Below are 24,158 nucleotides of genomic sequence, written 5' to 3' on the forward strand. Positions count from 1 at the left end.
CAGTATCCGAGGCGTCCTTTGCAGTCCCCTCCCCGGCTCCGGGATTCCCAGGCTCCGGAGCCCGCGCCGGGCAGCCAGCGGCGGGCAGCTAGGCAGGGAGGGAGGGAGGAGGCTGGCCGGCCTCGGAAGTCAGCCCCAAGTTACATGTGGGAAGCGGTGGCTGTGACGCAAGTTTCCAGGGGGCCCTGGGCTCGGCCCGGAGGGAGTGCGCCAGGGACTCCGCTCCGTGCAGTTGCAATGGTGAAAAGGCAAAGCCTCACGCGCGCACCCCAGGCCGCCTTCGCCGCCGCCGCGCGCCCGCCCAGCCGCGCCCCCTTGTCCCCCGGGGCCGCCGAGCGCTCAGACCCTGCACCGGGCAGTCCCTTCTAGACCCGCGCTGCACAGGCTGGGCTCCCCGCGCGGTGGCTGGCCTTTTTTTTTTTTTTTTCCAACGCTTGCCAACCTGTCAGCTGATGGACCTCATCACCCATAGTGGCGCATGTAGCTCAGCCGCAGCTCGCTCCATTCACGCCGCGCCCCCCTAGCCGGCCCGCGGCCCCCGACCCCCCGCACCTGGGCAGAGGCCTGCAGACCCCGGCTGCAGCCGGTCTCCGGGGGCCCGCGCCCCTCTCGCCCGGTCCTCGCGCCGCCCGGGGGGCGCTGCAAATAGTCCTTTGTTTACATGCAATTCCTTACTCCGCGGAAGGAGGCCCGGGGAGTGCTGAGTTTTCACCAGCTGTTTCCCGCCTTGAAACAGACATCTGATCAGCTGCAAACACACACACACATACACACGCCCGGGGAGGCAGGCCGGAGAGACCTCCCTCCCGCCCCTCCCGCCCGCCTCCCTCCCCTCGCCGCTGCCGCCGCCGCCGCCAGCATCTGGGACCGGCCGATTCTGCACCTCCGTCCGGCGCTGCCCTTTGATTCGGATTTCCATCTTGCATTCTCTGGCGGATCGCGGGACCCGGCTCGTGCAGAGGAGGGGGGCTGATCGCTATGGAGTATTTCATGGTGCCCACTCAGAAGGTGCCCTCTTTGCAACATTTCAGGAAAACAGAGAAAGAAGTGATAGGAGGGCTCTGTAGGTGTGTACTCCTCCTCCCCCCCCAACCCCTTCCTACCATTGCATCCCCCGGCCAGCCCGCCCGGGCGGGCGCGCGTGTGCGCACGCATGGCCCGCGCCGCCGACCCCGCTCGCCTTTCTTAGCCGCCCGGGCGGCTGCAGCACCGCGCGCCGGGTTCGCGCCGCCCGGGGACCCTCCTCCTTTGGAACGTGGGGGGCCCGAGCGGCCCCGGCCACTTTTGTCCGCTGCAGGCGGGCAAGTCGCGACGTTTGTAAATTGCAAACAGACCCACGTGGTTCTGCAGCAGTCCCGGCCATGCTTGGTGCTGGTGGCCTTCCCCCGCGCTTCCTCTTCCCCCCTCCCTCGGCGGCTTCCTTCCTCTCCCTCCTTCCTCGTGCTCTCTGGACTCCCCGATCCAAGGGGACCTGGGGGTCCGGGGCGCGCGTGGGCCCGCAGCGAGGGCGGCTACAATGCAGCCATGCCGCGGCTCCCGGCGCGGGGGTGGGGGCGGGGAGCCGGGTGGTGTGCGTGTTTGCAGAGAGCGGGGCTGCAGCGGGTCGGGGGGCGTGCTCGCGTGTGGACGTGGGGGTGGGCGGGTCCCCAGGGGCCTGCGCGGCCGGCCGGGGCGCCGCGGCCCGGGGGACGTTGGCTGCCGCTCGCCTGCTCGCCCGCCAGCGCCCGAGCGCTGTTTACTAGCGAGGCCTGGACGTGACTCTGCAGCCCTCTTGGAGTAGGCGGACCTCTGCGCGCGCGTCTTCGCGGGAGCTGTAGTTCTCCGTGCCCCGCGGAAGCGGCATTGTGGGACTTGTAGGCGCTCCTGGGCCACGCTTCCCCGGCACAAAGCTCAGCCCCCGCAGGCAGGAGAGGCAAGACAGGCCAGGTGGAGAGGCCTTTTGGGGAGGGGACACCTGAGGCCGCCCCTAGCCTCGCGGGGCCCCTTCCTGTCGTACGTGGGTCTTTTCTGCAAACTTTCCCATTCGACGCCCCTCCCCCAGCCAGAAACCGAAAGCACCGGGTCTCCCTGCCGGGTGGGTGGCCAGAGGTCCGCAGTCCTCCCCAGGAGCCACATGCAGGCTTGGCCCTGGGTTGCTCAGAATCCACCCTTTGCCAAAGGGTGATAGGTTCGCGGACCACACGCAGCCAGATCACCCGGGACAGTTGTTAAAATGCACATGCCTGGAACTCTGATCGCCAGGGCCCGGACATCTGCATATGGAACACTACCCGCCTGCTGGGGTGCGGGGGAGGTGTGGGTTCTCCCGCGTGCGCAGGTTTGGGACCAGCGGCCCCTTTCCTGCCGCGCTGCTCCAGGAGTGAAATGGCTCCCCAGGGCTGGAGCCACGTGCTCCGCTTCCTGAGGCAGTCTGGGCGGGGATTGAGGGAGGAGGAGCCCACGTGGTGTGGCTCTGGCTGGTGGACACCAGGGGCTGCAGAAAGGGCCTGGGGGGAAGATTGCTGCACTCCTATAGACACCTTCCCAACCCCTGCCCCAGGGCTCCACCTTAACGCTACTCTCAAGTTCAGAGTCAATTCCTAGGGATGGATGGGCCAATTGATGGGTCTGACTGTCAGCAGGGCCACCCTGAGGGCTGGCCCTTCCACAGGGACCACTTAAAGGGCCCAGCAGGAATAAATAACAAAAAAAAAATTCTTGAGCTCTTTATATGTTCTGGGACACACTTTGCTGGAATTTTCTCATTGAATTGTCATCTTTCTGTGAGTCAAGGTGCCTTATGATTTCCGTGTAAAGATGAGGACACAGAGACTGGGGAAGGGACCAAGCAGAGCAAGTAAGTGGTGGACTGGAACTTGAACCCCTACCCCAACTCCCCTTTGGAGGAGGCCAGCAGTGCCCCTGGGGTAGTTGTATCTTGGCAGGCTGAGTGCAGGAAGAGGCAGAACCTCCCTCCAGAGTTGGGCGTGGGGATGTTCACTTCGAGACAGTTGTCAGCTGTGCACTGGGCATGGTACCGGGCCCCTGGGTTTGTTCATTTTCAGCAGGGGCTGTGGGGTGAGGTGGGAGGCTTGTCCAGGCTGGGATGTGTGGGTTGGGCAGGACCATCTGGCTGGATGGACTCAATTGTCTGAGTCATCTCAGGCTGGTGGACTTTGCTCCATCTCTGATGAGCAGGGAGCCCCCTGCCTGTCTCCCAGGCCTACCAGAGGGGACTGTGGGGCACAGTGCCACCTGCACAAGCTGCAAGGTTTTGGACCTGTCTCCTAACAGTTCTCAGCCTCTGGAAAACAGCACCTGTGAAGACGAGCTATGAGTAGAAAGAGTAGGGAAATTTTCCCGGAGCTGTTAAAGTGACATTCAGACTCTTTATTTTTATTTTTTTGAGACAGTCCTGTTCTGTCACCTGGGCTAGAGTGCAGTGCCATCATCATAGCTCGCTGCAGCCTCAAACTCCTGGGCTCTGTATGCACCTGTCGATGTACATCCTGACCAGCCATAATCCCTAAGGGTGTCATGAGGGTCCCCAATGTCACCCTTGCTTACTGCTCACTCCCCGTCACTCTGGCTCCCACAGGTATGCGTAAGGGGGTTAAAAACATGCTGTATACGCTGAACAAAAACGTACTGAGATGACAAACCAACATCCCATTTTTTGGGCTCCTGCCTCGGCCTCCCGAGTAGCTGGGACTATAGGTGCTGCTCTCGATCTCGGTTAGGCTGGTCTTGAACTCAAGAGATCCTCCCGCCTCGGCCTCCCGGAGTGCTGGGGATTGCAGGCGTAAGCCACCACGCCTGTGCTGACATTCAGATTCTTAAAAGCAGGTGCATAGTAGTCTCTCCTTGTATCCTTATCTTTAAAAAAAAACTCCTGTAAGGAATTAAAGAAAATTAAGGGCCTTGGCGTGTTCGTTGGGTCCCTGATTCTGTATTTATGAAGCACCAGCTTTCCGCAGGGGACTAAGGATATAGCAATGAACATGACCTGACTCCTCTCCTCAGCAGCTCACAGACTTGTGGTCTTAAAGGGTCTTGTAGGCCCCCTAAGAGATTCATGGGTTGTCCTGGACACCTGGACAGTAACTCTGGAGAAACGACATCCTGTTATCCTCTCTCTCATTTTCTTGATCTCTTTTTTTTTTTTTGGAGACAGAGTCTCACTCTGTTACCCAGGCTAGAGTGCTGTGGCATCAGCCTAGCTCACAGCAACCTCAAACTCCTGGGCTCAAGCAATCCTTCTGCCTCAGCCTCTTGAGTAGCTGGGACTACAGGCACGTGCCACCATGCCTGGCTAATTTTTTCCATATATTTTTAGTTGTCCAGCTAATTTCTTTCTATTGTTAGTAGAGACGGGGTCTCGCTCTTGCTCAGGCTGGTTGATCTTTTTTATCCACGTGGAATGAAGCAGCATTTCCTCAGTTTTTAGATGGGGAAACTGAGGCTTTGAGAGATGAAGGGACTAGGCTTGATGTTCCACAGCCAGTGAGTGGCAAGGTGGGAGTTTGCACTAGAACCCAGTGCAGGGTTCTCTCTGATGGGCTGGAGGAGCTTCAGGGAAGGGAGGGAGGGAGGGATATTTCTGATGGGGACGGCGGGCATGGCGTGTTCCGGAATGGAGGGGAGAGATGGCAGGCTGGCCGCGGCCGGTTGGCATGGGGAGTTTGGATATAGGAGCAGCAGTAGGAATGGAGGGTGGACGAGGGCCTCAGACTGGTGAGGTGAGAGAAGGATGAGCGCCTTGGGCACCCTTGGTGGGAGGGTCATCTTTCTGCCTCCCTTCACTTTCGGGTGTGGGAGAAATCCTGTGTGGACTTCTCCGCCCCGACTGAGTGACTCTGGGCTGTGTGAGTGACGTCAGGGCAGTGTGCAATGAGAGTTCTCAGGGGCTGGTTTGAGGCTGGAGCCAGGCCAGGGTGTGTAGAGGGATGGGGGATGGTTGGCCTTGGGCTGGGCAGGAGGGACAGGTACCGGCTGGGGATCTGGACTTGAAGATCGTGCTCCCTGCCCCCAAGCAGGCTGGGTTGCCACGTCATTCCTGGCAGGTTTCTGTGGGTACTGTGATAGGAGGGGCAGTGCTGGTCTTTGCACCTAAGGCTGATGCCCAAATTTTGTTCCTTGGCCATGGGCTGTCCAGTGCCCTGCCTTCTTCCTGAGGCCAGGGCAGTCCCTGGCCCCCCCAGGAGACCAGCTTTTGGATGGCAGCCTGGGAGGGTGGGAAGCAAGAGATCCTCCCTGTCAGTGGACTCGGGCTACCTTCACTTCAGGGGGTTAGTGGGACTTTTACTGTGTGGCTACTTGCTGTAAATCGAATTTACGTCTGCAAAATCCAGAAAGAGCTCTAAGGAACTTTCAGGCATTTGCAGGAAAATCCACTTTATCCAGTGCAGTGTCACCTGGAAATTCCAATTAACCATCCTTCATCACTAGGAGCCCCTGGTTGGTCAGGGATCAGAATCCTTGGTTGGTCAGCATTCCACCAATAAGAATTCCTGGTTAGCTCACACTCCACCAATCACAGCCATTAGTTAGCTCCTATTCCTCCAATCAGAAGCCCTGGTTAGCATGCATTCTGTTACACAGCTCTGTCAGCTGGTACTTCCAGGGCTATTTAGGTGAGTTATAATTGAGGGTCTTGGTGACAAATCCAAGTCCCCATGAGGAGCTGTAGCTTTGGTGTTACACACTGGGTTGACCAGCAGCGGTTTGTGAGCCGGGGGGCGGGGCTGCTGGGGAAGGGGCAGATGGAACATGGGGAGAAGCCAGGAGTCAGCCTAGCAGCGTCCAGTTCAGAGAAGGAGCCGACACGGGCCCCTGCCTGGGCCCCGGGGCCTCTTCCTTCTCAGGACTTCTGGGCCGGAGCTTTCAGGGCTGGGTCCTGTGGTCTCCCCAGTTGGTGGGTGTCCTGGGGAGCAGCAGGGAGAGGCTGAAGTTTCGTGGACAGATGAGTTGGTGGGACTTGGCCTGGAAGGTACAGAAAGGTGCATTCAGCTGCACCCTGCTCTGCCCTTCTGCCAGGTGTGCCTTTGGGCAGGTCACCTCACTTGTGGGCCGGGTCCTTCCCACGCATTCGGAGGGGCAGGGGCAGGGGCAGGTTGCTGTGTGAGCCGGGGCTGTGTGAGCCGGCAGGAGAGGGCGCCGTCAGCGGGAGGGGCGGGACCTTTGGGTCTGCAGTGCCTGCTGCGTCCTGGCCTGGCTGCCTGACCTCGGGCCCTTCGCTTCCCCTCCCAGGACCCTGCATTGCTCACTGCTACGTGAGGATGCTGCGGCCACCCCAGCGGGTTTCCCTGAGAATCAGGGAAAAGTGTAAAAGATGTCTGTGAATAAGAGTAGAGAGGCCAGTGCTTCCAAGGCCTAAGCCTCTTCTACAGGGAAAACTGTCACCTGCCGGTTAGGATGTCCGGCTCTGCAGGACAGTCAGAGCCCATTCTGCCCTGTGGCCCGACACCTGCTTTGGTGTCAGGATTTAAGTCCTGACTCTACCACTTGCTGTAGCTGGGCCCTTCCTGAGCTTCTGTGTCCTCCTTTCTACATGGGAATCACCAGATCACCTGACTCATAGGACAACTGTGACATTCAATGAGAAAATTCTAGCACTGTGAGTGTCTAGCACATTATGTGAAGAATTCAAGATTTTGTGGTGGTGTTGTTGTTAACTGTTACCCTGTTGCTGGGCCCTCCGGGTGGGCCGGCTCTCAGATGGCCCAAGGTTGGACTTGGGGCTCCTTTTTCACCTCCAGCCCCTGATCACCTCTGGCCTTTGGGCCTCACCAGGAGGGACCCAGAGGCCAGGTGAGCAGGAGTCTCTCCCCGTGTCTCTCCTGAGGGGCAGGGATGCTCCCAAACATGTGGCAGTTGCTGGGTGTTGTGTCTTCCTCTGTCCATCTCTCCCCATCTCCTCGTCCCCCTAAAGACCCTCAGCTTTAACCCATCCCCTGCAGAGCAGTCCGTGTCCCTGGGGGGCCCTCTGGCCTCTCAGAGGGGTGCCACACCTGGGAGCCTGCCCCCCCCGCCCCCACTTCCAAGGGCAGGCTGCAGCTGTGCACCAGGCCCCCCGTTACCCACCACTGTAGGGGCCGGAAACTGGAAGAAGAGAGGTGCCCTGGCTCTGCAGCGGGGGAGCTGACGTGCAGCTAGCTAGCTGACCCTAAAACCATGTCCGGCCCCACTCTTAGCCCTACATGCCCTCTGTAAAGTAGGGGACCTGGGCTCTTTTTCCAACACTGACGTTCCCAGGCCCTGTGAGGGACCTGCCCCTGGGTGGTTTGGGGCCCTGGGCCTTTGGGTCTTGGTGAGGGAGGGGGCTGATTTGCCTGCTGCCCCCAGCGGCCACCCTCTCTACTGGGAGAGGTGCTGAGGCCCAGCAAGGGCCAGGGATGCTTCCAGGGTCCCACAGGGAACCCAGGAGGGACAGATGGGGCAGGCTGGGTGGGGCCAGGAAAGGCCTCGGCTGTTTCCAGCTGTTGCAGATGTGCTCCCCTCCTGGGTTTCCATGCTGATTCCTTTCTGCCTGGGGACCGGTGGCGTAGGGGCCGGTCGCAGCAGGGGAGTTAGACTAGGCACCTCCTTGACTGCAGACCCCCCATCAAGGGAACAGGAGCGGTGCAGAGTCCATTCCCTGTTCCCCCAGATTCAGGGGCACAAGCTTCCTTGGCCCAGGCCTGGAACAGGTCACCCCGGGAGGGCCCCTCAGGAAGACGCCGGGGCTGTGGCTTTGGGTGGGGCCTGCGGCCTCTGTTGGGAGCCCAGCATCTGGAAGCCATCAGGCCAGGGGTGGGGGGTGTTGCTGGGGAGGGTCAGGGAGGGGGACATGCCTCCTCCAGGCCACACACAGGCCCAGCCCTGGGGAGCAGTGGCCCTGGGCCCACAGGCTCTACCTCCCACCACCGCCTCCCAGCCTGCAGCCTTGCCCCTCCTTCGGCTGCCTTCTCTCACCCTACTGGCTGCTGCCCCTGCTGCAGGCAGTAACGCTGCCCACAGCATGCTGGGAGCCGCTTCTCTGGCACAGGGTGGTCTGCCTCTTGTAGTGGGTGGGTTTGGAGGAGAACTGTCCCCAGGGCTTGTTGGCCTGGTGTCCTCTTTGGGGAGTGAGTAGTACCTGTCTTTTCTCTGTGAAGTCTTAGCCTAGGGGGGCTTGTGGCTGGAAACATGGTTGTGGGGATGGGAAGGGGAGGGGGGACCTCTTCCTTGGTGCTGGGATGGCAAAGCCTGACATGCTGAAGGAGGTGGTGCAGGTGGACAGCCAGGAGCTCAGAGGTGTCCCAGGAACAGGTGTCCCTGGACATTGTTGTCTGGGGCCCACCTGCACCAGAATCCAGGAATTAGCTGTGAAGGTTTCTGGGCTCCACCCAGACCTGTTAGCCAGAGTTGGGGCTGGCACCCGGGTGTTTTTGGTAGCCACACAACATGGGGAACCTCTGTTCTGGAGAGCCCTCTCCCCGTGAAGGAAGCCAGAGCAGGCTGTCTCTACCTGCTGCCTGCTGGTTCAGTCTGCCTTGGTGTCCCAGAGGGCGCCCCTCCATCACCCTCTGGGGGTGATCTAGTGGGGTGTAAGCATTAGGCAGCAGGGGGAGGGAAGGATGCAGGTGACACTTGGGGCCCTCTGGAGATGAATTACAAAGACAGGGGCCCACTGGGGGCAGGGCAGAGAGGGTGCCTAGCTTGAACCTGTCCCTGTCCCTCCTGGCAGCCTTGCCAACATTCCACTGACCCCTGAGACTCAGCGGGACCAGGAACGGCGGATTCGGCGGGAGATTGCCAACAGCAACGAGCGGAGGCGTATGCAGAGCATCAACGCCGGCTTCCAGTCCCTCAAGACCCTCATTCCCCACACAGATGGAGAGAAGCTCAGCAAGGTAGGCGAGCGCAGGAAGGCTTCATGGAGGAGGCTGCTCGAGCCGGGAGAAGGGAGGGAGCTTTGGCAAACACTGCCAGCCTCACTCTCTGTCCCTCCCACCCTCAGGCAGCCATTCTCCAGCAGACAGCGGAGTACATCTTCTCCCTGGAGCAGGAGAAGACCAGGCTGCTGCAGCAGAACACACAGCTCAAGCGCTTCATCCAGGTACCCGGGCGGAGGCCGCCCTCACCTGGGTGCCCTGCCCTCGTCCTGGCTCCCTCTTCCTGGCACAGGCACGCCTGGGACCCAACCACTGGCCTGGGACTCAGAGTGCCTGCAGGTCCCATCTTTCCCACTGACTCGCCTACTTCAGGCACTTGTCTTCCTGCCGGAGCCTCAGTTTCCCCACTAGTCTAGTGCGGTGGAGTGGGCTCTGGAAGGAACCAGGCGACTGTTGCGGCAAGCACGTCCGTTCTGCTTCCCTTCCAGGCGTTTGGCCGGTTTGTTGAATTTGCAGGATGGACTCCCTAGTGAGGATCCACCTGTGTCGTTTAGCTTTGGGGGGCTGCGATGGAGACCCTGCTGTCCATGGGGGTGCTGGTGGTGGTACACGGGTGTCGGGCACACTCACCGACCCCTTGGGGTCCGCAGGAGCTGAGCGGCTCGTCCCCCAAGCGACGGCGGGCGGAGGACAAGGACGAAGGCATTGGCTCGCCGGACATCTGGGAGGACGAGAAGGCGGAGGACCTGCGGCGGGAGATGATCGAACTGCGGCAGCAGCTGGACAAGGAACGCTCGGTGCGGATGATGCTGGAGGAGCAGGTGAGGCGGCGCCCCCTGCCGGGCCCGGTGCGCGCTGCAGCTGGCGCGGAGCAGGGGTTCGGTCCGCTCTTTCTGCTGTTCTTGGGTTTTGCGGTATCTACAGGAGGGCGTGCTCCTTGCCAGGCCTAGGAGTAGGGACAAGCTGGACAGGTCCCTAACCTTGGGGGTCACTGTCTGCGTGGGGGTGAGGGGAGATCAGTCAAAGGATCTCACAGGTAAAAATGCAACCGTGTGGCAGCAGGGGGTTATTTGACTTGGTTTCCCAGCGGTGCCCCATGGTTTCTCCATGGAAGTGGGAGGTCGAGTCCTTAAGTTAACCAGGCAGAGCGGTTCCAGGTAGAGGGAACAGTAAAGACAAAGGCCTAGGGGCAGGTAGGAAGGAGGAAGCATGTCCCCATGGAGGCTATGGTGGGAGGTGAGATGAGGCCTCAGGGGCCATGGTGAGGACTTTAGTCTCTGCCCTGAGGGAGGTCCACCCCGGGTTAGGGCTTTTCAGCAGGGGTGAACGCTGCTGCTCCAACCCTAGGTGCGGTCCCTCGAGGCCCACATGTATCCGGAAAAGCTCAAGGTAATCGCACAGCAGGTGCAGTTGCAGCAGCAGCAGGAACAGGTGCGGCTGCTGCACCAAGAGAAGCTAGAGCGGGAACAGCAGCACCTGCGGACCCAGGTGAGCAGGAGGTGCCCGGGCAGGCGCGTGTGCTGCGGCTTGGGCTCTGGGGAGAGAGAGGGGCTAGGGCATCTTGCATGGCTGGAAGTCCCTCCCCAGGCCGCTTTGTCTTTGTTTCTTAATATAAGAGGGGGTGGGGTTTTATATACTGGCCAGCCCCCCATGAACAAGGGAGAAGCCTCGGGACAAATTCTGAGGGCTTCTGTCTTGCAGCTCCTGCCCCCTCCAGCCCCCACCCACCACCCCACGGTGATTGTGCCAGCACCGCCTCCCCCTCCTTCCCACCACATCAACGTCGTCACCATGGGCCCCTCCTCGGTCATCAACTCCGTTTCCACATCCCGGCAAAATCTGGACACTATCGTGCAGGTATCTGGGCTCAGGGATGGCACCTCTTGGGGTTGCAGTCTGGGAGTAGGCTCTTTAGGGGAGAACAGAGAATGAGGGCGGGAGGGGAGCCAGGTGGGGCTTGGGAGGGAGAGGGTGAAAGTCCAGAAGCTGGGTGGCTTTCCCCCTTCCCATCGTGCATGGAGAACGTAAGGACGGAGAGCTGGGCAGGGCCCACCCGGCCGGTATCCCTTTCCTCGATGTAGGGTTTGCTGGGAGTCCTTTGTTCCCAGAGTCCCCTGGGTACAGAGTTCCTGCATCCAGCTCTTGGGTTTGTCTAGAACTTTCTGTCACCTCTATCTCCCAGGACCTGGGATGGGGGTGGGGGTGGCAGTCCCTGAGTGATAGTTATGCCTCCTACGGAAAAGGAAGAAACTAGGATATCAGGTCCGTGGGTCAGACCTGAAGTTCCAGCTGCACCTAGTCTTGGACAAGATTTCTTGAGAGACCCAGCAACATCAAGAAAAAAAAAAAAAAAAGTAAATAAACCAAAAAAGCCAAAATAGGAAAAACAACCCTATCAACTCCCCAGAACTTTAGTTGCATGTAAACCTAGTGAACTGCACAATACAGTTAATAACAAAGGCCTTGAATACATTAATAGGCAAACTTTAACACATACAAATATGTGAAAGATAATTTCTAAACAGCACTGGGACTCTTGTCTTTCCAGAATGGGTTTTCAGTGTAACAGAGGTGTTTTCTAGGTCTCCTGCTGCTTTGCCAGGCTGATTTCTAGACATTTCTAGGGTATGTGTTTTGGGGAGACAGTGGCTGGCTGAGGCCCCCGCTGCCTCCTGGCTGGCCGAGTGTCCCCGGCCGAGCCGCCTCAGCGACCTTTCCCCGTCCAGGCGATCCAGCACATCGAGGGCACCCAGGAGAAGCAGGAGCTGGAGGAGGAGCGGCGGCGAGCCGTCATCGTGAAGCCCGTCCGCACCTGCCCGGAGGCCCACACCTCCGACACTGCCTCGGACTCGGAGGCCTCTGACAGCGACGCCATGGATCAGAGCCGGGAGGAGCCGTTAGGGGACGGGGAGCTTCCCTGACCACCCCGCCAGCCCTCCTCTCCCTTCTGGGGGCTGGAGGGGGCCGGGGCAGCAACAGGAAGAGACGTGGGTGAATGAGTGAGAAATTTTTACAAAATTACGATGTCATTTGGGTCTCTTTTATGACCTCTTTTTCAATACTGTAAATCGACCTTTGAACGAAGCCACCCAACCCGAGGTCCCGGGGCTGGGGTGGCCCAGAGTGTGTGGGAGAATCGGGACCCCAGGGCTGGGCCTCGGCCCTGGGGGCTGGGGAAGCTGACACTGAGGTGCCTGGCCTCTCTCCGCCAAAAAGCATTTTTTCCTTTAAATACGTTTTTAGGAACAGGGAAAATCAAACAAAACCCCAAGGAATTTCTTCCCTCCCCAGAGCCAGCCCTGTGACTGTCAGTCTTACTCCCCTTCCCTCTTTTTGGTTTTCTTCTTTCTCCTTTAAGCACTTACACGGGTTGGGGGTCAGGCTGCACTGGGGCTTTCTGGGGGTCCGGGGGTCCACGTTGCTTCTCGGTTGGGGTTTGCTGCTGCCCTTCTCCCCTCCTCCTCCCCGTCTCAGCACTAGGATTCGCCACTCTCCACCCCCGCCCTGCCCCACCCCTCCCTTCCCCATCTTCCACCCTGAAAATGTCTTTGTCTTTCTCTTTGTTTTGTTTGTTGTTGGTTTTTTGTTTTTTTGGTTTTATTTTTGGTTTCTGTTTTTTTTTTTTTTTACAATTTTGAGGTCTTTGTGTTCAAGGAGAAGCTATTATATTTTGTTAAGAAAGTGGGGGGAAAAAAACCAAGAGGCCACCGTGCCTTTGTAAAGAAACAAAATAAAGTTTGTACTTTGTTTTTTAGATTCTGTGTTTCTGGGTGTGAGCTGTCCTGGGGACACAGGCAAGGCCACCTGGGCCTAGAGTAAAGGAGCTCTTGGGGCCACCATGGGGCACTGGATGTGGGTGAGCAGGATGACTCCCCCAACTTGCGTATGGTGTTGTGATCAGAAATTGGAGTCCTCAGGTTCCTCGGGGTTTTCTGCAAAGATGGGACATGGTGTTGGGTGTGGGGAATAGCTGTCAACTCCTCTTTCATGGGAGGAAAGGAGGGAATGACCAACCAAGCCACAGGGTCCTAACTCCTGGAGAAAGGACACAAGTGTCAGAGACCAAGTTGATCCCTAAGTGTTGCCACTTCCTTGGCTTGTGTAACCTCCCTGAATCTCAGTCCCCTCATCTATAGAAAAGAAAGAAGCACTCACACCCCCTTCCCCCATTGTGTGGTGCTCAGGCCCTGGAGTTGATCTGCCAGTGGTCAGGTTCACCTTGGACAAACGGCTTTCTCTAAGCCTCAGTTTCCTCTCCTGAAAATTGGAGATGATAATGGCACAAGGGCAGTGTGTCTTACTGGATGTGAGGTGGGTCCTTTAAGTCCCTTAATCCTCCACGGCCATGTGTACCATGTGGTGCACTCAACCTGCTTGCTGTACCTCACACTCGGTGGCAAGTGGACAGAGACTGAGGCCGGGGCAGAAGACTGATTTACATCTCACTTCCCACTGCCTCTGGCCGTGAGCTCATTGAATGGAAAGGAGCCTGCTGATTTTCTTTTTTTTTTTTTTTTTTTAATTTTTATACTGTTCTTTTTAGGTGTAATTCACATAACAAAGTTTGCCATTTTACAGTGAACAATTCAATTAGTACAGTCACAATGTCAGGCAGCCTACCTAGTTCTAAAACATCTCCATCACTGGAAAATGAACCGTTTACCCTTTCAGTCACACTCATTCCTCCTTCTCCGAGGCCCTGGCAACCCCCAATCTGCTTTCTGGTTTTAATATATTTAAAAAACTAAAGTAATTACACTAGTGAAATTCCCACTTTTTGGTTTTTGGTTGTGTAAGTTTTGACAAATGCATACAGTTCCAGAACCAGCACCTCAAGATGGGAGTGAGTTCCTTGTCTCCGCTGTTCTTCGAGCCCCTTTGTGGCCAATCCAGCCGCTGGCATCTATTCTCTGCTGCTGTAGTTTTGCCTTCTCCAAAATGTCCTGTAAATGGAATCATACAGACTTTTGAGTCTGGCCTCTTTCACTTAGCACTATAATTTTCTCTCTTTGAGCGTGTCCAGATAAATTCACATAGGATTTTGGCCAGCAGAGCGGCCCCTTTCGGCCAGGTGCGAGACTGCAGGCCCGACGGGCTCCGGGCAGCTCCTAAGAGGATCAACAGGGGGCGCTGAGGGGCTGCGCAGGTCCCATAGGCCGGAGGCGGGGCTCGGGGCGGTGCCAGGGAAATCCCCCTTTCCGGACCCGCCACCGCGCGCCCCGCGGTGGGAGGCGGTCTCGCTAGCAGGCGGCGGAAGTCAGGGGCGCGGCCGCGGCCCCGCCCCTTCCCGGACTGCCCCACCTTGCCCTCGGCGCGCATGCTCCTTGGCACCTAAGGCCGCCTCGCGCGCGCTCCCGCCAGCACGCTGCTCTGGCCCCGCCCTCGGTCCCGCCCCCGCAGCCGGTGCCCGCCCACTCTCACGCACGGCCGCGCGCACGCGCTGCCAGCGCGCCCCGCCACGCGCGCAGGTGACACGCGTGCGAGAGAAGGTTCCGGAAGCCACTGTAATACAGGCAAGAAATGTGATAAGCAGACGTAAATTCTGGTCTCTTCAGTTAGGCGGAAGGCCAGAGTCCACCCCAGATGCAGAGAAAAGAAAGAAGGTCTGGGGATTATTGACTGTGTTGATGATTATCTGCTAGCGTAGTACAATGGGTGAATAATCAAAGTGACCTAAGGCAGGTCTTAGGTCCACGGGAAGGGGGAGTCGATTTAACAAATACTGCCCAGCTATATGAAGTTAAATTTTACAATGCTTATTTAGGCTGTAGGAAATTGTACTTTGTTTTAACTGATGCTGTCTGCTTCTGCAAACCTGCTTGCTTTTTACTGGATTGTCTAAAATAATCAGATAGGACCGGAGGGTCTTTAGATGATCTCATAACTTTAAAGCTGGAAATTGTTGCCTAAGATGTCCCAAGGTGTATATGTTTAATGTTCCACATGGTACAATGGTGAAAGGTATATAAGTTGTCACAAAACCCGTGCTCAGGGCCACACTCCGAGCTCGGTGGGATTCCCTGCCGGAGAGCGTGCCGCTGGCCAGCTGATAAAAGACTCACTAAATTTCAATCAGTCTTTCGTGGCTGTGGTTGACTTTCTCGCTATGGTCCATAACAGAAATAGGTGACACGAATTAAGTTAACACATTTACTCTTTACCCAAAGTGCCCGAAACACTGTCATTTCCGCATGTGTGGTGTATAGGAGACGTTCGCCAACGAAATCGCTTGTACTTCTTCCCACGCGTCCCGCCGTGGGCCCTGGGTCGGAGCTAGGCTGCGTGTCCTGTGGCAGGAGAGAGGGGGGCAGCCGTGGGCCCCGCGCCCAGCCCGGGAGCTTGAACATCAGGTTTTGGGGAAGCGGAGGTAGGGTAGGAGGGATACAACCCGTGCAACGTCCCGCACAACCCACTTTTAAAAGCCTCCACGAATTTCCATAAACTGAACACACACCCATATAACCAACCAAGCCCCAGAAGCCTCCTGATGCTTTCTTCCTGTCCTACTATTCCTCAAGTGGCTTACATTCTCTCACACTTTTTAAATTTTGAAATAGTTACAGCAATGTACAGGGAGATCACCCAGCTTCCTCCAGGGTTAGCATCTTGCATAACTACAGTACATCATAGAAAGGAGGTAATTGACACTGGTGCTGTCCACGGGGCTTATTCAGATTTTACCAGTTTTATTTATGTGCTCTCATTTACGTGTGTTGTATGTACTTCTCTACCGTTTCACACCAGCAATGTGTTAGAGTTCCAGTTGCTCTGCCTCCTTACTGGGACTTAGCGTTGTCAGATTATTATTATTGTTATTTTAGGCATTATGGTAGGTGTATAGTGGAATCTCACTGGAGTTTAAATTTCTATCACCACAGATTAGTTTAACCTATATTATAACTTCATATAAATCATACCACATATGTACTCTTTTTGTTTGGTTTTTATGCTCAACATAATGTGTCAGATTCATTTATGTTTTTGTGTGTATCAGCAGTTTGTTCATTTTACTGCCAGGTACTATTCCATTGTGTGAATATACCACAGTTTGTTTATCCATTCATCTAGTGATGGACATTTAGGTCGTTTCCAACTTACGGCTATTATGACTGTATTTTAGTAGTTACCATCCCCCAAATGCATTGTGCCAATTTTCCTTCCTGCCAACAGCATGTTAGGTGGTAAAGTGGCAATTCAGGAGAACTATCCCAAGCATGTGTCATTGACCCTCTTGGGTGGTGGTTTTTTTGTTTTTTTTTTAAAGAGACAGGGTCTCACTCTGTCACCCAGGCTGCAGGGTGGTGGCACAATCAAAGCTCACTATAACCTCAAACTCCTGGACTCAAGTGATCCTCCTGCCCCAGTCTCCCCAAGTAGCTGGGCCTAGAGTACAGTGGTGTCATCATAGCTTACTGCAATCTAAAAGTCCTGGGCTCAAGTGATTTTCCCGCTTCAGCCTCCCTAGTATCCGGGACTACAGGTGCACACTGCTTCACCTGGCTAATTTTTGCATTTTTTTTTTTTTTTTTTTTTGAGACAGAGTCTCACTCTGTTGCCCTCACATGGCTAGAGTGCCATGGCGTCAGCCTAGTTCACAGCAACCTCAAGCTCCTGGGCTCAAGTGATCCTTCTGCCTCAGCCTCCCGAGTAGCTGGGACTACAGGCATGCGCCACCATGCCCAGCTAATTTTTCTATATATATTTTTAGCTGTCCATATAATTTCTTTCTATTTTTAGTAGAGATGGGGTCTCGCTCTTGCTCAGGCTGGTCTTGAACTCCTGAGCTCAAACAATCCACCCACCTCGGCCTCACACTAGGATTACAGACGTGAGCCACCACACCCAGCCAATTTTTGTATTTTTTTTTGTGGAGATGGGGTCTTGCTATGTTTCTCAGGCTGGTCTCAAACTCCTGGCCTGAAACGATCCTCCTGCCTTGGCTTCCCAAAGTGCTTAGGATTACAGGTGTGAGCCACCACACCCGGCTGGTTGTTTGTTTGGGAGGGGGGCTAGGCATTCTTGGTTCCTGGTGGCTTCCTCTGCTATATTTGAAGGGTCTCTATTAGGGGTAAACTTCATGGAAAATTTGTCTGCTCCAAGAATGTTCTAGAGGATTGTTACATTACCCTGTGCCCTCTTCAGGAGAATTCTCAGAAGAAATTCTTGTCGGGTTATTGGATCTCAGTGGCAGAAATAATTTCACTGCTCCTGAGCATTTGGTTCTTATTTTAGGGACACTGTGAATTGGGGAAGTGGTCAAGTTACACACAAGTGAGGTTCTTAAATATATAGTGTCACTTTTTTTTCTTTTTTTGTATGTAGGAGCCGAGTCCCGGGTGCAAGTCCACAACTCAGGGAAGCTCACACTTTTCCTGCGTTGATAGACCTAAGCCTCACCCTTGGTCCCCCCAGGAACCCAGAGCCTGAACTCTCAGCCATCCCCTTAGGCAGGGCCCAGGGCTTAGGGGCTGGGCAGGTGAGCCATCTACAGGTTCCCAGGTTCCGGGAAGGGGTGAATAGACTCATAGATGGCAAAAAGCCAAGGCTTTTCAGCCCATTGACTTCAATGGCGGGGAACAATAGGACGGCGCCTACACCCTTCTTGGTTAGGGTGAGAAGAAAATGGCCACCACCCCTCCCAGGCCCACCTGCAGCAACCCCCCTTTTTTTTGTTAGTCTTACTGATAGCTCCATTTTGTGTGCCTTCCTGTTCTTCTTCTGCTACTTGCAATTCATGCTTTCTTGCTATTTTTTTTTTTTTTTTTTTTTTGAGACAGAGTCTCACTTTGTTGCCCAGGCTAGAGTGAGTGCCGTGGCGTCAGCCTAGCTCACAGCAACCTCAAACTCCTGGGCTCAAGGGATCCTCCTGTCTCAGCCTCCCGAGTAGTTGGGACTACAGGCATGTACCACCATGCCCGGCTAATTTTTTCTATATATATTTTTAGCTGTCCGTATAATTTCTTTCTATTTTTTAGTAGAGATGGGGTCTCGCTCTTGCTCAGGCTGGTCTCGAACTCCTGAGCTCAAACGATCCACCCACCTCGGCCTCCCAGAGTGCTAGGATTACAGGCGTGAGCCACCGCGCCCGGCCTTTTCTTGCTATATTTTATGAATTCTTGGGAGCCATCTTCATGCTTTCCTCGCACAGGGTGGGTTATAATGAATACATGCCCTTTGTGCCACGATTTGGGGGCATCTTTGGCCGTCCAGCAGAACAATGTCCCAGCTCTGTTAGATGTTTGAAGGGCCATCTAGAGGAAGAGGGGACCTTTCCTGTGACCTTGGCCTCCTTAGCGGTTGACTAACTGGCTCTGGACCAGTATGTAAAGCACATGCAAATCCTCAAGCAGCTTGGAGCTGGCTGGCCATGCTGTCCTTAGCCTCAGATTTGTTTGGCTCTGGCTCCACCCTGTCTCTCCCACCCCCACTCATCCTACTGTCCCTTCTTTATCCAGCTGCCTCTCTGTGCTTTCCTCATGCTGTGTGGTCTTGTAGCATTTGTCTTTTTCACTCTCTGGAGTTCTGCTTGCCCTCCCTTTCCCTGCAAATCCTGGGGCAGGGGTGGGGTTAGTGCCATCCTCTGCCTTGGTCCCTTCTCTTCTCCTGCCCTGCTGAGTTGCAAGTTTCTTCTGTTGATTGACAAGAACTTGTGCTGACTGAGAGGAGGGGATAGGACTGGGGCTCACAGCAGGACCGGCCCTAAGTCCTGCAGCCTGGCTCTCCCCCCACCACACCACTGATTGGAAAGGAGCTAAAGAGTGACAGCTGCAGAGCTTCCTGAACCAGGGGGCCCAAGTGATAGATTCCTGCAGGGTGCGGCCAGTCTTGGTGGACAGCCTTACAGTTAAAGTAAATAGAAAACAGGCAAGTGATTCAAGAAGGTTGCAGGTGCTACACATACGTCAGAGATTAGTCTATTGATGACTATATCTCTCCCGTTATCTCCTGTGGGAGATACAGACAGTGCTGAAAATTCTGAGTGTGAAGAGAATTGACACAAATCTGCTGTTCTCTTGTAGGAGGACGAAATACAGGGGCAGCTTGCTTGTGAACTTGGGTCCTTCTAACCTATAATTTCCAAGATAAATGGGAATATACTTTTTTTTTTTTTTTTTTTAAGAGACAGGGTCTTGCTCTTTTGCCCAGGCTGGGGTGCATGGTGTCATCATAACTCACAGCAACCTCAAACTCCTGGGCTCAAGCGATCCTCCTGTGTTAGCCTCCCATGTAGGTGGGACTACAGATGTGTGCCACAAAGTCCAGCTAATGTTTCTATTTTTAGTAGACGGGGGTCTCTCCCTTGCTCGGGCTGGTGTCGAACTCCTGAGCTCAAGCAATCTTCCTGCCTTGGTCTCTCAGAGTGCCAGGAGTACAGGTGTGAGCCACTGCACCTGGCCCAGTCGACTGTTTGAAATGTTAAAGATACCGTCACAACAACATGAGACTGGTATCTAATGTTGGCAGAACTGGTGCTACAGCCTAGCCACGGTGACACATTAACCATCACAATTAAGTGCTCTTCAGTCTGATCTATAGATTCATTATAATTCCAACTTAAATCCAAGAAGGCTTTAAAAAAATTGACAGACTGATTCTAAAATTCCTATGAAAGTGCAGAGGAACTCGAATTTTGTCGGTGTAGAATTTTGAGAAAGAAGAACAAGGTTGGAGGATTCCTACTACCTCATTTCAAAACTTATTACTAGGGAGTCACAGTAATGGAGACAGTGTAAAGAGAAGACCTGTGCAAGAACAGACACGTAGATCAATGGGGTAGAATATGGCCCAGAAATAGAGTCACACGTATATCATCAATTTTTTACAAAAGATACAAAGGCAATTCAGTGGCAAAAGGATAGTCTTTGTAAAAATCTAAACCATGTTCCATTTCTTACAACATATAAATAAATAATATAAAATGGATCACAGGTCTAATTGTAAAACTTAAAACTATTACACTTCTGGAAGAAAACATAGAAAAAAATCTTTGTGACCTTGAGTTAAGCAAAGAGTTCTTAGATATGACACCAAAAGCATAATTCATAAAAGAACAAGTGGTTAAATGGGGCTTGATATAAATGAAGGACTTGTGCTCTTTGAAAGGCACTTCAGTGAATGAAAAGACAGGATACAGTACACTATTGTATGTCAATAACAAATTTAACAAAATGAAAAGACAGGTCACAGACGAGGAGAAATTATTTGCGAATCACATACCTGATAAAGGACTTAAATTGAAACTATGATGAGATGCTGCTACACACTTATTAGAATGACGAAAGTTAAAAAGACCAAGTACTGGTGAGGGTGGGGGAAGCCTGGAACCCTCATGTACCCTTGGAATGTAAAATGATACAATCATCTAGAAAAAAATGACCCAGCCATTTCACTCCTGGGCATTTGCCCAAGAGAAATGTAACCATAAGTCCATAAATTGACTTGTATACCAGTGTTCAAGCAGCTTTATTTGTAATAGCCCAAACTTGGAAACAACCCAAATGTTCATCAACAGGTGAATTGTATGGTGGTCTGTCCATACGATGGAATACTATTCAGTAATAAAAAGGAATGAGCTATTGATACAAGCCCCAACATAAATAAATCTCAAAATAATTATGCTGGGTGAAAGAAGCCCATAGGAAAGAACGCACATAAGCTGGGTGCTTGCCTGTGGTCCCAGCTACCAGGAGGCTGAGACGGGAGGATCGCTTGAGCCCAGGTGTTCAAGGCCAGCCTGGGCAACATAGTGAGATCCTGTCTCTTAAAAAAAAAAACAAGAAAAAACACACTATGATTCCATTTATAGCAAAGTCTAGGAAATGCAAATAAACTTATAGTGACAGGGCAGATCAGTGTTTGCCTGGGAATGGGTAGCAGGGAGGGACAGTGAGGGGACATGAGGAAGATTTTAGGGGTGAGGATTCTGGTCCTTATCTTGATTGTGGTGATGGCTACACAGTTAAATGCATATGTCGGAATTTATCAGATTGTTCCCTTTACATGCGCATCGTGCGGTGTGTGTTGATCACACCTCAACAAAGCTGTGTAAAGATGTCCAAGCACCCAGCGTGGAACAGATGCCTGCTTTGCTTTTGGGTCCCTTCCCCCTCGGCCAGCTTCTGCCTCTGCCCCTCCCAGTGACACCATTGCCCCCATGCTAGTCAGCGCCTGCTTTCCAAACTTGGCTTCTTACAACTGCCTCTCTGGGCCATCCCGTGCTCTCAGGAAAACTGCATCAAATGGCACTCTGCAGAGGTGACGGAACGTTCTGGAACTTCTGCGCCATTGGAAATGGATCTCTGTCGCTGCACCGTGTGACTTCTACCACTACCTCAGGCACATCTTGCAGCGTCCTGTCTCCCTCTGGTCGGCACTCTCTCTTCTAGAGGCTGGGACGGTCGTGCTCCCAGACGTTGACCTCAAAGGTCAGATGTCACAGGTTTTCCCTAACAGATCATTCTCTAGAACGCCTGTCAGTGGCTATCAAATAGGATTTCTTTTGATTTGCCTCCAACATTTCCTTCCAGCAGAGGTGTGCCAAGGTCCCCGACCTGCCTCAGACTTGAGGTCAAGTTAGTACCAATTCTGGGACGACTCGGGTTCTGAACTCCAAGGCCTCAGCCCAGGGGATGCCCCACTTTATCCCTGTTACCCCCACCCTATATGCCCCATGTCATGTGATCCCCGGGCTGCTAGGGGGTAGGGGGAGAGAATCCAGCCCGGCCCTGCCTTCCGGGGCCAGCAGCTGGGACGGTGGAGGCCTCCGCACAGCCTGCCGGGGTCTGGGCGTCTTCCCCTCCATGCCCGCCCAGTTGCCCCAGTGACTGTGTGACCCTTCTCCCCGGCCCCGCCCCACCCACGCCCTATAAATAGAGGTGCAGAGCAGCTGGGCTCTCTTGGCAGTCACCATGAGGGTGCGGGTCCTGCTCTGCTGCCTGGCGGCTTCGCTCCTGCTCTCAGGACAGGCAGGTATGTCCCACCCTGGCACCGGCCAGGCCCAGACTGTACCCCCAGAGCTCCCCCTGAGGTTTTCTGTTTACCGGGCTGGGCTGGGCGGGGCCTGCAGCAAAGCCCTGCTCCCTGCTGGCCTCACTGTCCTCACCCTTCTCTCCCTGCAGTAGAAGAGGAGCAGGTGCTGGGGAGCAGGGCAGTGATGGCTCGCAGAGAGGCCTGAGAAAGGGGGCGCCCAGGCCTGAGGCCTAAGCTGGGGGTCAGAGAGAGGAGTGGCCAGTTGATGCAGGGGAAGAAGGCCCCAAAAGTCGAGGCTGGGAAGCCTCTGAGACGGACAAAGTGACATAGTCCTGGAGCTGAAGGTGGTCAGGCGACCCTCCCGCCTGGTGGCAGATGGGCGGAGGCCTGGACTCCAGCCGGGATGGGTTTCATGATTGAGGAAGAGGGGACACAATGGGCAAAGTTGGGGTCGTTCTGGAAACGGTGAGGCAGAGGTGGAGGTGGTGTTTTGAAAGGATCCAACACAGCTGGCGATCGGGCTGGAGACAGGGTTGGGCAGAGTTCAGGGGAGGATGGGAGCCACTGCGGAGTGGGGCCTCTGCTGCTCAAGGGGCTTTCCTGGGGGGCTTGGCCCCTGCGCCTGGGCTCCCTGTCACACCTCAGCACTCTGGGTAGCGGGGGTGGTGGCTTGGGTTGCATGGGGGTTATTTATAGGCTGTGGAAGGGACACCAGATCATTTTGCCACCTCTCTAGTTCCCAAGGCTCTTGAGGCTGGGCTCCCCTTTGGGATGCTTTGGGACTGCTCCAGGGATCCCCCTAGGAATCCAGGACTGCCGCTTTGTCTTCGCCTGCCTTGCTGTCTGCACTGGGCCCAGCCCTTGGTCTTTGCACCTGAGACCGTAGGGGCCTGGAGTCCAGCCTCGGGTCTCTGAGTCTGAGTAGGGGCTGCAGGGCACAGTCCCAGCAAGGAGGGCAGGCAGGGGGCAGGAACAGAAGCCATTCCTTTGGGGGTTTAAGACGTAAGGTGGGGGGCTCCAGCCGTTGCATGTGCTGGGCCCTGCCCTTGTCTGCCCTTGAGCTAATTTGGGCTCTGCGGGGCTGCAGTGGCTCAAGTGGTGAGTGTTCCAAGTGGCTGTCAGGTGGCTAAGTATGGAAACAGCCGTGTAATTGGATCCTGAGCCCCAGGCCACTGCCACCCTCTCCCCTCGCAGCCCCTCCTCTGCTCCCAGCGGCCCAGCTGCCACCTCACTGAGCTTCCACATGGCAGGGCCTCGGGAATTTTTAGCCTTTTAGGGACATCCGTTATCTTTCCTCCCACCAAGAGAACTGGACATCTGGAATGTTCCATGGGGCTTGCTAGGGCTCTTGCTGTGGGGAAAAGAGGCAGGCAGGTGCTTTGCGTGGAGGTCCTTTCTCTGTACTCTCTTTCCTTCCCTGGCCCCGCCATGTGTGTCTGCCTTGGGCCTGGCTGCCAGGGTGGGAGCTCCCCTGCTTTCTCCTGCCACCATTTGGGCTGTAGATTTTATCACTAATCTGCTCCAGTTGTAGATTGCACACTCCCCCCTGCACCCGCTGGGAGGTGCCACCCACAGGGCTGGCTTGCTGATGCCCCCATAATGACAGTATTTCCTAGTGGTCTGTTTCTCCCCGGAATTGTGCCACCCCAGTAAATGCCACCCTACCCACAGGTAGCACCTTTGCTCCTGACTTCTTCCCACCCCAATGCCGTGTCTTTATTTCCCTCCCCACTGTGTTCGCCCCTCGGCTGGGTGGCAGCCGATGTCACTAACTCCCTCCCCACCCACTGCCTAGGGTGGGGCCCCGCAGAGCTTCTCTTCCTTCTTTTTTCCCCATGCTGCTCCCATGTCCCTCCGGACCGGGCAGTGGGCTCCACAGCCCCCTCTTCTCATGCCCCTGTGAGGAGACCGAGTGCTCTCCGTCACTGGCCATCAGTCACCAGCACCAATACCAGGACTGCACCCCCCGACCTGTCACCCTTGGTCTTGTGTAACTGCCAGGGTCCTGCTCTTTGTCTCAGGCACCTGGCTTGGGGACAGGCCGGTTCAAGGATTGGGGAAAGAACCCTAGAGATGGTTTGGTCAGTCTCCTTGTCCAGGTGAGGGAAGGAAACCGAGAGAAATGAAGAGACTTAACTGAGGCCAGGCGGTAGGTCAGAAGCAGAGGCACACCTGGGCCAGGGGTGCTCTCACCCAGCCAGGGGTTCCTCTCCCCGCCTCGGCCTGTCTCTGACAGCCCCGCCTCACTCCTACACCTCTCTCTGCCTGCCAGGTGTGTGGGAAGAGGGTGAAATGGGGTGGTGGGTGAGGCCGCCCAGGGGAAGCTTCCCCAGTGTTGCGGGGTGAAGAGCTGCG

General features: G+C 55.2%; 1 protein-coding gene across 1 annotated transcript; it reads left to right on the top strand.

Moving 5' to 3' along the window:
- Nucleotides 1-882: 882 nt before the first annotated feature.
- Nucleotides 883-12,331, top strand: TFAP4 (transcription factor AP-4). Its single transcript, XM_069486212.1, has 7 exons — nt 883-1,067; nt 8,687-8,852; nt 8,960-9,058; nt 9,485-9,655; nt 10,182-10,322; nt 10,536-10,691; nt 11,561-12,331. The coding sequence occupies exons 1-7, from the start codon at nt 979-981 to the stop codon at nt 11,753-11,755; spliced, it is 1,017 nt and encodes a 338-aa protein (XP_069342313.1). The 5' UTR covers nt 883-978; the 3' UTR covers nt 11,756-12,331.
- The last annotated feature ends 11,827 nt before the right edge of the window (nt 12,332-24,158 follow it).

This window comes from Eulemur rufifrons, chromosome 14 (genome assembly GCF_041146395.1).
Source record: "Eulemur rufifrons isolate Redbay chromosome 14, OSU_ERuf_1, whole genome shotgun sequence".
In the NCBI taxonomy this organism is placed as follows: Eukaryota; Metazoa; Chordata; class Mammalia; order Primates; family Lemuridae; genus Eulemur; species Eulemur rufifrons.

Coding starts and splice junctions, on each gene's coding strand:
- TFAP4 (XM_069486212.1), top strand. CDS start 979: ATGGAGTATTTCATGGTGCCCACTCAGAAGGTGCCCTCTTTGCAACAT. Junction 1,068..8,686: donor GTGATAGGAGGGCTCTGTAG/GTGTGTACTCCT, acceptor CCCTCCTGGCAG/CCTTGCCAACATTCCACTGA. Junction 8,853..8,959: donor ATGGAGAGAAGCTCAGCAAG/GTAGGCGAGCGC, acceptor TCCCACCCTCAG/GCAGCCATTCTCCAGCAGAC.